This window comes from Drosophila miranda (assembly GCF_003369915.1).
Source record: "Drosophila miranda strain MSH22 chromosome Y unlocalized genomic scaffold, D.miranda_PacBio2.1 Contig_Y2_pilon, whole genome shotgun sequence".
In the NCBI taxonomy this organism is placed as follows: domain Eukaryota; kingdom Metazoa; phylum Arthropoda; class Insecta; order Diptera; family Drosophilidae; genus Drosophila; species Drosophila miranda.
In genome coordinates, this window is record NW_022881614.1 from 28008110 (window position 1) to 28022808 (window position 14699).

General features: G+C 52.4%; 1 protein-coding gene across 1 annotated transcript; it reads left to right on the forward strand.

Moving 5' to 3' along the window:
* The first annotated feature begins 10534 nt into the window (after positions 1–10534).
* LOC117193916 (feline leukemia virus subgroup C receptor-related protein 1-like) lies at positions 10535–14310 on the forward strand. Its single transcript, XM_033398585.1, has 4 exons — positions 10535–10729; positions 12418–12727; positions 13711–13822; positions 14166–14310. Exons 2-4 carry the CDS (start codon positions 12568–12570, stop codon positions 14308–14310), a joined length of 417 nt encoding a protein of 138 aa, XP_033254476.1. The 5' UTR covers positions 10535–10729; positions 12418–12567.
* Positions 14311–14699: the final 389 nt, after the last annotated feature.

The following is a 14699-nucleotide window of genomic DNA, read 5'->3' on the forward strand; positions in this document are numbered from 1 at the left end:
CTGTCCGGGGCTGCTTATTTTCGGTACTCTCTCTAGGGATGTCCGATTATTCGCAGCTGACCTACCTATATGACCTGTATATAGGTAGGTCGTTCGCTATCCGCAACCTGCGACCCGTCCGGTGGCCTCAGCTAGGCCCCCTTTGAGCCACCTCACGAGCTCATCAGACCAGATTACTCATCGATAGTATTATAAGAAATACCAATGTACTCGATATATCGATACTTGTCCTCGACAAGTATCGATATGCCAACACACATTCATTCGAATACGCCGATCAAGAAAGAAGAACATATGTATAATAAAACCGTGCTATTAAAAGTTTACACTTTAATACAACAATCAATCTAATGTCAAGTTAACTGCTTATTAGCACTCGAATTAAGTTCTTATTATCGGGGATACAAATACATACTCGTACACTAGTATACTCGTTTGCGAATCGCGCGACATTTTCGCACTTCCCAGAACAGAGTGACAATGTGCAAAAGGGAGATAAGTCTGGAATCCATCAAACGAGGGCATTTGAAACAAATGAAAGTACGAGTACTCTCGTCCAGCCCCCTGCCACAACTGGCCCCATTCCCTGGCGGTGTCTGCACTAATGTAGTAACATAATAATTTTCCTTAATCGAATAATGACCCCCAGCCATCTAGTCGACATTGCGACGGCGTTGGCGTCGCTAGCACGCTGTGAGCCCTGCCAGACCCCGTCTGGCACAGGGACAGGGACAGGGACTCGGGACGGGGAAGTGCAAGTGGAAGTTCCCGCAGGCAATTTATTCAATAAACAAATCACAAAAAAGCCATAGAAACGTAAATCAAATATGAAGAGAGTCTCAGAGTGAAGAGCCGACGAGAGCGAGGCCCGAACACACGTGCTGCAGTCAGTGCCAGGAAAAGGTGGGTGATAGGGAAGTGCGATAAAGGCAGGGGCAGAGCAGAGCAGAGCAAATAAAAGTCAATTTTAAGTGAACTGAAAATGCAATTATGTTTGAGAGACTACAGTGGGCAGGCAGTGCAGTGAACGGTCGGCGGGTTTGACAAATGCACTTCCGCGTCGGGGCGCACTTTGCCGTTCTTGGTGATCGCCGCAGATTTTGGCGGCGCCGACTTTCCTCCGTCGATGAACCCGGAAGACCGCACTCGGCCGATGGCTTGGCTTGGAGTGGGGAGAGTTCGCGTGACCTGATGTCTTTGGTCATCGTTATGGAGTTGGCGCGTGTTGATCGGTGGTTGCTTGCGGAGGGGGCGTTGGTTGTGGGGTGCGGTGCGATGCGCTCATTATAGGTCGTGGGACGGATTGTATCGAACCCTTTTAGGTTCGTTACACCCTCCCCTTTCTTCCCCGACGAGAGTTACGAAGACTCGTGCGTCGGGTGCGCGGCGGTGGATCCTGTACTTTTGTTTGAACCACCAACTGTCGAATAGGGTCCGACCCCGCGGCCCTGGATTAGAGGCGTCGGCAGGATTCGGTTGGCGGTGTTCGTTGTCCACTCTGGCGGAGCCACCGTCCAACGGGCGGCGTACTCGGCAGCAGGTAGCTCGTACACCTCAGGCGTCGGGATGCGTTGTGTTGATGTCTCCGCGTAGTCGTCAATTTCCATGGGTTCGTCGGCGTTGGGGTCCTCGTTAGAGGTAGTGGTCCCATGGCTGCTGGTGTCCTCGTCGAGACTGTCCTCTTCGTCGGTGTTGAGGTACCCGCGGAGGTCGGGGGTCGCGTGGCGGGGCCTAGCGTAGTCGTTGAATCTATCGCCCATGGGGGAAAACGAAGGGGTCGAGATCCGAGGGACGCGCGGTGGGGTGCCTCTCCGTGCTTGCTGGTACGAGGGCAGCTCCGATGGCCCTCCTTGCAAGGTGATGCTGCCCGGCGGGCAGTGGCGGGAGTATGGTGGCGGGGGGTCGTACCTCAGGGTCTCGGGGGCCTCCTCCTCCGAGTCCGTGGTGTACTCTTCTCCGTCGTCCGTGCTGTTGCCGGACGACGTTCCGCTCTCCGTGTCCCGTGAGGTCGACGACTTCGTTGGTTCCGACGTGGTCTTCAGGTGCGGCGTTCATGGCGTTGGCTGATTTCTTCTGGTGGCCTTAGAATCGGAGGTGGCGCTATTTAACGAGGGTTTACGCTGATGTTGCGGAGATGGCTTTTGTCGCGTCGGCAGTGTTGTTTTTTCCCTTTCAGCGTTGTACCTCGATGAGGGTCCTCGTCCTGCAATTGGATCCTCGGGCTGTTTCGACAGTGTTCCCGGGCTCTCCCGCTGACGGGTGCGTTTTCTTTTCTTTTTATGCTTCCGTGGGTTCGTGTTTCCGTTGTTCGTGGCCGGGGTCGTCTTCTGGGCTTGGCGCCGGGTCGTCTCTTAGACTTCGTTGATCGTTGTTTGCGGTCTGGGGACGGTGTTCGCGAGTTGCTTCGTCGGGGGGGGAAGTTGATAGAGTCTGGCCCCTGGTTTGGCTGACGTCGTCGTGATTTGGGGGCGCGGTACGGCGCGATCGGCGGTTGTTGGCCGTTTTCTTTGCTCTGTGCTGCGTCGGCGTTCTGTTCCGATGGTAACGCAGAGGGGTACAACGGTGACGAGTGTGAGTATGTACGATGACGTCCTCTTTACTGTCAGTAAGTCGCGCAGGTTGTCGATGTGGTTGAGATTCTTCAGGCTGAGCTTCTCGTGGTGGTCCGTCACGTTGACTCGGGCCATAGCTGATACTACTGCTTTCCTTTTGGAGTCGCCCAGGTGGTTGATGTACCAGGTGCCGTTCAGTGCGACTCGGCTGGAGTACGAGATGAGGTACGTCCCCGATATGTCGTGTGTGGCTCCTGCGTCGTCGATGACGGTCACGTTGGCGTCGTTTACGATGATCGTGCCGTGGCGCAGTGTGCAGTGGATCCCGCTACTAGTTGTTGCGCACAGGTAGTTATTCGTCGCTCCTTGCAAAACGTTGCGGCGACGCTGGGTTCGCAGCTGCCGATGTTGAGCACCCGGGTACCGCACTCGGCCACTGCTTCTTCGTCGCTGAAATCCAAGATTTTGTTCCCGTGTTGGACCGGGAATATGAGCAATTTCTTGCAGATGAGCTTGGGCTGGGGGAACCTTATCAGAAACCGTAGTAGGTCGGCGTCCTGGAAGACAGTGACGTTGGAGACTTCCAGGAGTTCCACCAGGCTTATGTTGGCGAAGTGCTGCTCGTTCAGCTCTCGGATGTCGGTGCCGGCGAGGAGGATCGGGCTCACCATCTTGATCTTGGCTAGTGTCAGCCCCAGGATGAGATTCTCTAAGTCGGTGATCACGATTCGGTTTCTGGCTACCATGCTCTCCGCCAGCAGGCTGTCCTCCGCGTCGTCCGATTTCACAATGTGGTTCATCAGTCCGGTCATCTCGTTTAGGCGGGCCTGAATCTTCGTGTTGATCTCGATCTGCCTGTTGCTGGCGTCTACCAGTTGGGTCTGCTTGAATTTCATCTGCTCCCAGTCGTCGAAGTCGGGGGTCCCGGCTACCACTTTCAGCGCGGTTCCGAGTACGTTGATGCTTCGGGCTTCCCGATGGTGGATCCGCAGGGTGGCGACCAGGTCCCTAATGCGCTCTAGGTCGGCGCGTATCACCTGAGACATCCTGTTCACCTTGAACTCTTCGATGGCCCGTTGGGTTCGGTCGGCGTAATCTTCGTAGGACGTGACGTTCGTGGTGTGGCTCAAGTATCCGGGACTGTCCCAGATGACGACGTCGCCGACGACGATCGGGATGTAGCTCGCCGTGGAATAGTCGTTCAGTTTGACCGATGCTTGGGCGGAAACCGTAAGTGTGAGGAATGCTAGGAGGGTATTCATGACTTGGGCGTCTCTTCGTCGTGGGGCGATACTCGGATGTGGCGTTTGGTTGGGTGAGTCTTTGACTGAGGGTCGCTGGCTCGGATGTCTTCGTCTTCTCTTGGTGAGAGTGCTTTGATCGATGTGGGCCGGCGCCGCGGCTATTTAACCGTTCTTTGGGGCTGTACTCGCGGAGCACGCTCTTCTTTTTCGCTTCCGTGTTGCACCGGGGGTGCGTTTTGGGATCGCCTGCCGCTTTGCTACCATCTCGTTTCTTGCACCGTCGGCGGGTCTGCGTTGGGGCTTCCGCGTTCTCTTCGCTTCGTCAGTGGGTTTGTGGGGCGCGTGGTCGGGAGCGTTACGTTACTTCTTTCGAATTAATTGCTGTTCGATTAATTGGTGGTCGCGCGGTTCGCTGCGCTTGCATTTTCGGCAGTATTATGCCGTCGGCCTCGTTTTTTTTTTTTTTTTTTTTTTTTTTTTTTGCCGGTTTTGTCTTTTGGCCGGGTGTCCCGGGTTCTGCTGACTCAGCGGTGCCGTGGTTGGGGCGTCGGGTTGAGGTCTCGTGGCTTTCTTCGTCGATGTCGGCATTCTCGACTAGGTCAGTGGGTTCTTCGGACCCGTGATCGTGGAACTCTCTCAGGTCGTTGATATTTGCGGTTTTGTGTTTCCGGCTTTCGCAGTGCTGTAATTTGGCGATGTTTGGCGATGGAAAACTCTTGACCCGGTAGGGGCCGTCGATCTTCGGGGCTAGCTTTGCCGCGAAGCCCTCGGCGGCGTTTGAGAGGTGGCGTTTGGTGTTGGCGTAGCAGTACCAACGATCCGACGGCGGGGCGCCATAGTCGCCGGCGGAGGTTGTAATGTCTCCCTTGCTCTTGACTGGCTCTCTGGATGTTGTTCCGGACGATGGCGAATACTTCTTTCAGCCTCGTCGCTTTGCTGGTGGCCGTCTCTGGCGTACTCCCTGTCCCGGGCGTGACTTCGTCGTAGAGGGCGCCGGGGAGTCGGGGCTCTCTTCCTTGCAGGAGGAAGGCGGGGCTGAGTCCGGTCGTCTCGGAGACGCTGGAGTTGATCGCCAATGTCATCTCGGGTAGGAGCTCGTCCCATGTATTCTGGTGGTCGTCGATGAACTGGGCGATCATCGTTTTCACAGTCCGATTGGCTCTCTCCGTCGGGTTTTCTTGGGGCAATACGGGGCTGTGTGTTGCAGCTCCACGCCTGCGCTTCGCATGAATGTTCTAAATGATCGGCTGGTGAGCTGGGTTCCGTTGTCACAGACGAATAGTTTCGGCACGCCGAAGCTGCTCAGTATTCGTTCTCTGAAGGCTCGTTCGAGGTTCGCTGTTGTCGCTTTCTTGAGGGGTACCAGTTCGACCCACTTGGAGAAAGTGTCGAAGAATACCAGTAAGATGGTGTTCCCGTGCTTGGACCGTGGTAATGGTCCGACGAAGTCGGCACACAGGGTGGCGATGGGTTCTTCGGCTTTACGTGTGAGCATCCTGCCCAATGCCTTGCGCTGCGTGGCTTTGAACTTCTGACAGCTTACGCAGCCCTGCACGTACCGTCGCACGTCTCGGTGTTGTCCTGACCAGTAGTATCGTTGTGTTGCCCTCAGGATGGTTTTCCGGACGCCAAGGTGTCCTGCCGTTGGTTCGTCATGGCATTCGCGGAGTACTCTCGTCCGGCCGTTTTTGGGCACGCATAGTTTCCACGGTATGTGGTCGTCGTCGTCGGCTCCGTGTCCTAGACAGCGGTAAAGCTGCCCATTTTCGTACGCGTAGTCTGGGTATTTCTGGGGTTCGTCTTGGACTTGTTGGATCCTTTGTTTAAGCCAGGTGCATGGTGTGTCGTCTTCCTCAATGCGGAATAACGGCGTCGAGGGTCCGTTGAAACGTGGCTCCCGCGGAGTGTAAACCGAAAGGCATTACTTTCCATTGGTATAATCCTCGGCCGGGTATCGTGAATGCCGTGGCTTCCCGGCTGTCGCGGGACATTGGTATCTGCCAATACCCGCTTTTATACCCGATACTCAAAATGAGTATTGGGGTATATTAGATTTCTGGTAAAAGGGGATGTGTGTAACGTCCAGAAGGAATCGTTTCCGACCCCGTAAAGTATATATATTCTTGATCAGCATCAATAGCCGAGTCGATTGAGCCCTGTCTGTCTGTCCGTCTGTCCGTCCGTCCGTCCCCTTCAGCGCCTAGTGCTCAAAGACTATAAGATCTAGAGCAACGATGTTTTGGATCCAGACTTCTGTGATATGTCACTGCTACAAAAATATTTCAAAACTTTGCCCCGCCCACTTCCGCCCCCACAAAGGACGAAAATATGTGGCATCCACATTTTTAAAGATACGATAAAACCAAAAACGCAGAATCGTAGAGAATGACTATATGTTCTAGAGTGTAAAATCTCAACCAGATCGTATAATTATTATAGCCAGAATCAAGAAAACAATTTCATTCTTTCTCGCTCTGTCTCTCTCTAACACACAGGTTTCATAGTCGGTTTTGCCAATTGCAAAATATGAGTTCAAGGATCTCAGAACCTATAAGAGCCAGAGCAACCAAATTTGGTATCCCCACTCCTGTGATATCGGACCTTGACCGTTTCGTGTCCAAATTTCGCCACACCCCCTTCCGCCCCCGCAAAGGACGAAAATCTGGGGCATCCACAAATCTCAGAGACTATTAAGGCTAGAGTAACCAAATTTTGTATCCGCACTTCTGTTAGATCTCACTATAAAACTTATATCTCAGAATTTCGCCCCACCCGCTTCCGCCCCCACAAAGGACGAAAATCTGTTGCATCCACAATATTGCACATTCGAAAAAACTAAAAACGCAGAACCATAGATAATGACCATATCTATCAGATTGCTGAATCTGGATCAGATCAGATCATTTTTATAGCCAAAAGGAACAAATCAATTTGCACTGGCTACGCAGCCCCCGACGTCACGCTCAGACTGATTTTCTGTCTCTCTCGCACGCACTCCTTGTCGTGTCGTTTAATATTAGCGGCGTCTGCCGGAGGAGAGCCATACTGACTTAGTATCGGGTATAACTGTAGAGTTGCGGTCTCCGCAGCAACTCACAACGTTCCCCCTCGTTCAGGTCTAGGGTCGTGATGAAGTGGGCATTTCGGAGTCGCTCTCGTATGTAGTTGATCCTGGGTAGCGGGTACGCGTCCGGGATGGAACGCTCGTTTAGCTGCCGATAATCTACACACATGCGCCATCTCCCGTCCTTTTTGCGGACCAGGACGATTGGCGCGCTGTGGGGGCTCCGGGATGGTTCGATTAGGTCCTCAGCTATCAGTTGGTCGACCTGTTCATCGATGATCCGCCGCATGGCTGGATTTTTCGGGTAGTACCGTTGTTTTATGGGTCGGTTGTCCCTCATGACGATGGTGTGTTCCGTTAGGCCCGTCGTCCCTCGGATGCCTGCGAGTGTTGGCAGTTCCTCGTCTAGGAATTTCCGTATTTTCGGCGCGATGTCGGGAGGCCATGGGTCGGAGATTCGTTCCGAATCGTCCTCGGATGGGTCGTCGATTCCTGGGTCGCAAGTGTGGTCGGGGTGTAGGGGGCTCGTGTGTGTCCTGGGGGGTGCTTGCGCGACGTTGTACTCAGCGTGATGTACGAACGCGGGTCTCGATGGCGATCGTAGCATTTGACCTACGGCTAGTTTGGGCGGTGAGGTTTACCGACATGGCTCCAGGCGTGGTGCTGGGCCGCATGTCGGCGCCGTGCGTCGGGGTTCCGATGGGTGCCTCGTGTGGCAGTGATCGCCTTTCCCGGTTCCTGCCTGAGAGGACGCGGGAGTAGCGGGTTGGTCGGTGTCGTGGGGGTCGTTTTCGCGTCGGAGGTGGTACCTCGAGCGCCTGGCTGCTGCGTGGCGGCTGCCGTTGCTGGGGCCGGGTTGTCTTCTGGAGGGGCGTCCTGGGTTCCTTTCCCTTCGTTGGTGGAACCGTGTCGGTGCCCTCGGGAGACCGGCTCGCTTTCTTCGTGGCTCTGCTTAGTTTTGGGTTTCTCGGAGTGGGCCTGGGGCTGGTGTGCCTCGTCGTGGCCACGGGTTCTGTGTTCCTTGTTCCTTGTGCTCTTGTCTCGTGTCGTGGCGGGGAATTCGTTGTGCTTGGCGTGTACTTGGCTAGCGGTGATCGTCGGCGTGTTTGGGGTGGGGTGTCGGGAGCCTTGGATATGGAGGTGTGTGGCGCCACATTGTATTGTGGTTTCAATGGCGCACAGGAAATCCATCCCTATGATGGCTTGCTCTACCATATTGGGTAGTACCAAGAGTGGCATCTGTATCTCTTGTTCGTCTAGTTTGACGCGCGCCAGCAAGATCTGAGTTATCTCGCGAGCCGAGCCGTCTGCTAGGCGTATCGGGACGCATGCGGCTCGCAGGTCGTTGTCGCGGCCGAGTTTGCGGGCGAGGTCGGCGTTGATGAAGCTTCGGGACGCCCCGGTGTCGACCGTGGCTTCCGCGCGCCTTCCTCCGATGGTCACTCTCGCCATTATCCGGCCGTCGTGTACTTGTAGCGGGTTTCTTAGTTGGTTGTCTGAGGAAGCGTCGTGCCCGGCTGTTCCCGTGTCAGCTGGGGACGCGAGTTGTTTCCCGGCGGCAACTGCCCACGGTGCGCGTTCCGCGCCTGCCGCATTCCCAACAGAAAAGGATCGATGGGTTGGTGCAGTCGCGAGAAACATGTCCAGCTTCTCCGAAGCGTCGACAGGCTGCGTGTGGGTTGGCGATGGGGTTGGTGATCATTCTATGTGCCGTTTCCTGTGCTGGAGCGCCGGCCTGGTGCGGCTTCCTTGCAGGTTCCGAGGTGTTCCAGTGAGGCTTTCGGAATTGGGCCCGATTCGTCCCGCTTCTCTGTTAGTGCTGAGATGTCGGGCTGGGGCGATCTGGCTGACCCAGGCATCGTGTTCGAGGGGCCCGGCGACTAGTTCGGCGAAATTTCTCCGCAAATCTTCCACGTTACCCTCGCGGCTGAATCCGAATTCCTCCGCGAAGGACTCCAGCTCCTCTCGGCGGCGTTTGTGTATCCAGCCGGTACTCACCCCTGGGTTGGCGACGAATTCTCCAGGGTAATACCCACCGTATGGGATTCCATCGCTTCGATTGTTACTCGAGTTGGCTGTTTCGCTGGGCTGGCGCTTTTCCTTTACTAGGGCACTGTGTCGAGCTTCGCGGCTGACGCTTCGAATTTCTTCTCGGGGTGACGGCACTGTTCGCGTTTCTCTGTCGCTGTGTCGAGCTTTCGTCTGCTCGTTGCGCAACTCTTGCCGTTGGTATTGTGCGAGGTCGGGGTTTTCTTTGAGTCGTTTTCTTTTGTTCTTCTCTAGTGGTCGTGGGGTTTTATTCCACAAACCCTCGCTGACGTTCCCTTGGGTCCCTGCTCGGGTGCCACTTGTGATGTACCTATTTCAGGCTGAGGTTAGCTCAGTCCCGTCCAGGGGTCAATCCAGAAGAAATTTGTAGAAATGTGATGGAACCTTAAGGGCGGCGTCAGGGGGCGGCCTGTCGTAGAGAGGTGGATCGGGGCTAGGATGGCGTCGCTCGTCGCGTATACGAAACGGTTGCGTAGACTCGGGGTGGGGTGGCGTCGGTGCCTCGACTAATTGGGGTGAACTTACGCAATCGGGGGTTTTTAATTTGATAATTCGACACTTTATTGTAATTCTGAGCGGTTTAAATAAACTTATTTTAACTGGTCGCCGATGTCTTCTTGTGAGTTCCGGGTACCGCGTCTGTACTCCGGACCGGGTCTCTGCGTAAGTTGCTCTTTGGTTCTCGTCGCCGTCTTTTTATAGGCCCGTATTGCTGGGTCGGCGGGTTTGACAAATGCACTTCCACGTCGGGGCGCACTTTGCCGTTCTTGGTGATCGTCGCAGATTTTGGCGGCGCCGACTTTCCTCCGTCGATGAACCCGGAAGACCGCACTCGGCCGATGGCTTGGCTTGGAGTGGGGAGAGTTCGCGTGACCTGATGTCTTTGGTCATCGTTATGGAGTTGGCGCGTGTTGATCGGTGGTTGCTTGCGGAGGGGGCGTTGGTTGTGGGGTGCGGTGCGATGCGCTCATTAAAGGTCGGGGGACGGATTGTATCGAACCCTTTTAGGTTCGTTGCAGTAAATACATCCATATATGTATGTATACCAATCTTAACATCACACATGAGTACTGATAACAAAGCTGATTCCCCAAAGCGGGTGCTTACTGTATGCTGATTCATGACAGCTGGACTTCTGTCATGAGCGGTCCCTCACAACAGATTGAGTCCCAACAGTGCCCAAAAAAAGTTATGCAACCGAAAAGTGTAACTAAAACTTAACTGCTGCGTTGCGTCGTAAACTTGTTTTTTATTTTTGTCACCCCAATGCTTTGTGATAATTTCTGGAGAACAAAATCACACATTCCGACTGCCGAATACAGTACACTTGATTGGGATGATAGTACGATGTGGCAAGCAGATCGGACACCACTCGAGCATGCCACTTCGAGGAGGGGTCGCAATACCCGCAGTGCAGTCCCTCACTGTTTTCTAATCGCTCACTGAGGGCCCAGGCCCACTCGAAGTGAGGGTATTGCAGTTGGGTTCTTTGTATAGGTCGGTCTGCGCTGCTCTGCCATCGAATCAGCTGTTTTACAGCAATAACGGCAAATACAAACAGCGGCGGCGAGCCGAAATCGTTTTGCAAATCAACATTGCTTTTTATGACGAGAGTTGAGCGCTTTGTCCGTTCGCGATTGCGTTCTCAATACCACGTCCCGTCTCGTTTCGTCTCGTATCCCCACCTGCGTCGTGCTCCACCTGCGCCGCCGCCTCCGTCACTGTCAGCTCCAACGTCGAGAGTCGAAGTGTGGTCTAACCTTTAAGCCTTCTGGTTTGGCCCGATTTCCCTGGGTTCAGTGCACGAGTAAATCCAAAATGTACGTGTCGTTGCGGTGTTGTGGAAAAAGACAATTTCCGACCTTCAGCCAGTTCAATTTGAAGCTTACGGCGAGTTCTTCATAGTCATGCCAGGCAGGGCCGAGGGTCTAGGTCTTGGCTTAGACTAATGTCTTATCGCTCATAGCCGCTCATCGAGTGCAGGTGAACTACTCGCTCCATTTACGAGAACTCATAATGATAGAGAATCCCCTACCTTGGTGGACTCTAGTGTTGAGAAAGCAGCTGCAATGCAGATAATGGGGAGTGCTGTGGGAAGAATATGAAGGAGAGAACTTCTTCACACACAATCCGCCATGTCGAGGCCATTAAAGGCCAGTAAGTATCTTCGTTCACTCCAAGGCCGGCCCTGCGATTGTACGAAACTGAATCTGAATGGGGGTAAAATTTCCCTGGGAACGCCGCTAATGAAGCAAATTGATTCAAAAAAACTCAAACAGTTTTAACATCAATTACGGTGCACACGCAGCTCTAAATAAACGCATAGCGATAGACGGCAGTGCAATGCAGCTCCTGACCTAGCCCACGCATCCACCCAACGAGCGATCTAATTAGGCGATATGGAAATTAGAAATGACATTCATTTGTACAATTTGTCACTGGACACGGCATGCCGAATGGGGAAAACAGCATTTCCCTTTCGATTTGGCTTATTCAAGTGGAGCTAATGGAATTAAAAGAGTGCACCTCACGGAATGCATTACGGCCACGTGCCAAACAAGCCCAACCCAAAAATATCAGTGAAAATGAGACCAAATCAGCGCACCAGCCAAATCCGACATTCCAATTTGGCAGCATGCTCGCTGGCTGAAATTCGCTCAATTTATTTACAGGTAGAGATATGGCCAGAGCCAGAGCCAGAGCCAGAGCCAGACCCAGAGGCGCTCAAAGTCAGTCAGAGATGGATGATTGCATTTCCCAAAGCCGATAGCCGAGAGTGAAAGCCAAACTTAAAGCCAGTGCCAGAGGCAGAGCCAGTCCCTGAGCAACAAGTGGCCGTGAGGGTAAATGCTGTGCTTAAATTTGATTCAATGACTTGATTTAAGCAATGGATGAGCGAGCGTACGCAAATTGGAATGTCACAATATGCCACTTGAACGAATGGAAATTTGCGTGTAATAGCCATCATCAAAAAGTTAATTGGGGCTTATTAATAAAGGGTCGCTTATCTGGTCTGCCCTCCCAAACCATTTCATCTCTCCAAAAGAAATTTCACTAATAGCGGTAACCAGAACGGCCTTTTGGTTTCATCTACTAGGCAGAATGCTATCATTTATTTATACTTTGTGAACCCCTGCTGTATATGATAGGATAAGTGAAACTTAAGGTTATCTTATTATCAGGATATTCGCATTTTATAGTTTATTGCCCTTGTACAATGTTAAAGATCTTCGTACAACTGGATTTCGTATTGCAATCCCGGTTATTCCAATGCTGACCGAGCTGTAACTGCTGTTCATCAATCAATATCGAAACTCCATCGAATATCATAGTTCATGGTCTTCCAAAGGCTGTAATATATACCTACATATGTTATGCTACCTTTTGTGACCACAAATGTATGCTTTTAATGGCTAGGTTTAGTAGTCCGAATGTTGAAAATAAATCTGGTACTTTGCGGCTTGTGCTTTTATATTAATTGGCAACATTCATGTTACTTTACTTGCAGAATATTAGCTGAAAGCTTCCACGAGTGTTCGTCTAGAAAGAAAACCAGAATACAACCGAACCACCACTGCACGTCAACGACACCACCGATCGCAGCAATAGCTGCCACACAGCACAACCTCCCAAAACCTAAAGCGATCCCAGCAGCAGGATGGATCTGAAACACAGCGGCACTGGAGCTGCTGAGAACACTGATTCCTATATTGCTGCCAGTAAATCCACAGACATGATCTCGCCCAAGGAGAAGGAGAGTAAGGCGGTTAAGGTGGGAGGGGGAGTGGGCGTGAGCACGGGCAACGCTCCGCCAGAAGGTGAGGCACATTTCAGGGTTTCTGAGGGTACGCTAAATTTGTAAGCCATCATTTGAGACAACTCAGACGGCAGTAACTCGTACATGCATTTGTACATGTATTAATGTGTGTGTGGCACCACTTTCTTTCCACTAACTGCACCTCAAGGTAGGCAATAGTTTAGTGGATGTGTGTGCTGTGGCTGGGACTTGTATGCAGGGGTACTCTCACACTCACACTCACACATGCACGAGCACGAGCAAGAGCCAACCCTAGCCACAGCCCCAGCCACACATTCACATAGATGCATCCCATCCCTCTCTGCATCCACATATGGCACAGTACGGTGCATATATTGTGTGTTCATGAAACCCAAACAAATAAATAAGAAAGACTTCAAAGCTTTTTGTGTATTTCAATGCCATGCTTACTAAAATGTTGTCAACCAGCCGGGTAGTGACATCCATCGTATCGCAGTTGAATCGACACAAAAGATGTACTGGAAACGTGCACAGTAAAGAGAGAATAGATGGCAATATAAATAGAGCGTATTTCGAAGTGCATGTATCGGATTTTAATTTTAAATAAGCAAGGTTTAAGCTGGAGAGCAGTCAGTCAGTCAGTCAATTATCACAAGAGGGGGGATGTCAGTTGCTTGGCGGTAGATAGATAGCGATAGAAAAGCAGCTTTGAATAGTAGTTTCTAAAATCTTTGGACCCCTTTAGTAAACCGCGCGAGACAGAAATTGGAACAGGAACTGCGTTGATTTGCATGAATGTCTGCTAGGAAAGAGCATTACCTTTAAGTAAGTAGTGGGGTGTGTCAGCAGGTAAGCCATCTTCTTAATGCAGTTAATCCTGTGAGGCTGCTGGCGGTGGAGGGCCGCTGTGTGGCTGTATGGCGGCGGGGCCAAGGTGGCCTTGAGCATGACTACATGACTACACCTAAGCTGTTCCAGCGAGCATTTCAAGTGGCTTTCACCTGGCTCGCATTCTATTTGCAGGCTACAAAGTCTACGCCCGACGCTGGGCGGTGCTCATTCTCTTTGTGTTGTATTCAGCATCGAATGCCATGCAATGGATACAATACACCATCATCAACAACATAATCACACGGTAAGAAAATGGCAGTGGGAATGGCAGTGCCTGTAGCCCAGAAGCGAGGGGGCCAGATGCCACAGCCCGCAACGAACAAGGCTTTGCTGGTCATCCAATTTGGTATCGTGCATCATATTTAATTAAAAGTTTTCATAAAGCTCATTAGGCAGCTTGACTGTAGCTGCTGGTTTGGGGGGGAGGGGCCGGCGACCACAGCTTAATGAATTCAAATAGTCTACTCCTCGCAGGGACTAGGTCAATCGGGCCCCATCCAGGCCTCCCCCATCCAGTGCCACGTCCAGCCAAGAGCTGTTTCGGTACGAACTTGCATTCTAATCGTGTTTCCTTTGTTGTTCCACAGCTACTATGGCATTAGCGATAAATGGGTGGACTGGACATCCATGATTTATATGATCCTGTATATACCGCTCATATTTCCTGGCAGTTGGTTCTTGGACAAAGTGGTAAGTGGGAAGCAGACGCCGAGGCGGGGCCACTCTTTATAATTGCCTGCCTCGTTTCTTTCGTTGTCTCTGACAGGGTCTCCGTATAACCGCCCTAGTCGGCATCGTTGGGACTTGCATAGGAGCCTGGATAAAGGTCTGCTCGGTGGATCCGTCGCTCTTCTACGTAGGCTTTATTGGCCAGGCGATTGTGGCCCTTGCCCAAGTGTGCATCCTGTCGCTGCCGGCCCGCCTGGCTGCCGTTTGGTTCGGACCCGATCAGTGCTCCTCGGCCACCAGTGTGTGTGTTTGGCAACAAGGTAAGTCGTCAGTCATGTGTTGCAAGGCCATGCTGCACTTGCTATTGATGGAGCAATCTGCGCTGGGAATTGCCATGTAAACATGCAAGACATCTCTCGTACTTTTCACTCGGTCGCTATTTGCAGCCGAAA

Excerpts from the sequence above, each read along its gene's own strand:
- LOC117193916 (XM_033398585.1), top strand. The coding sequence starts at position 12,568 with ATGGATCTGAAACACAGCGGCACTGGAGCTGCTGAGAACACTGATTCC. Across the intron at positions 12,728-13,710 it reads GGGCAACGCTCCGCCAGAAG|GCTACAAAGTCTACGCCCGA; the intron begins GTGAGGCACATT and ends TTCTATTTGCAG. Across the intron at positions 13,823-14,165 it reads ATCAACAACATAATCACACG|CTACTATGGCATTAGCGATA; the intron begins GTAAGAAAATGG and ends GTTGTTCCACAG.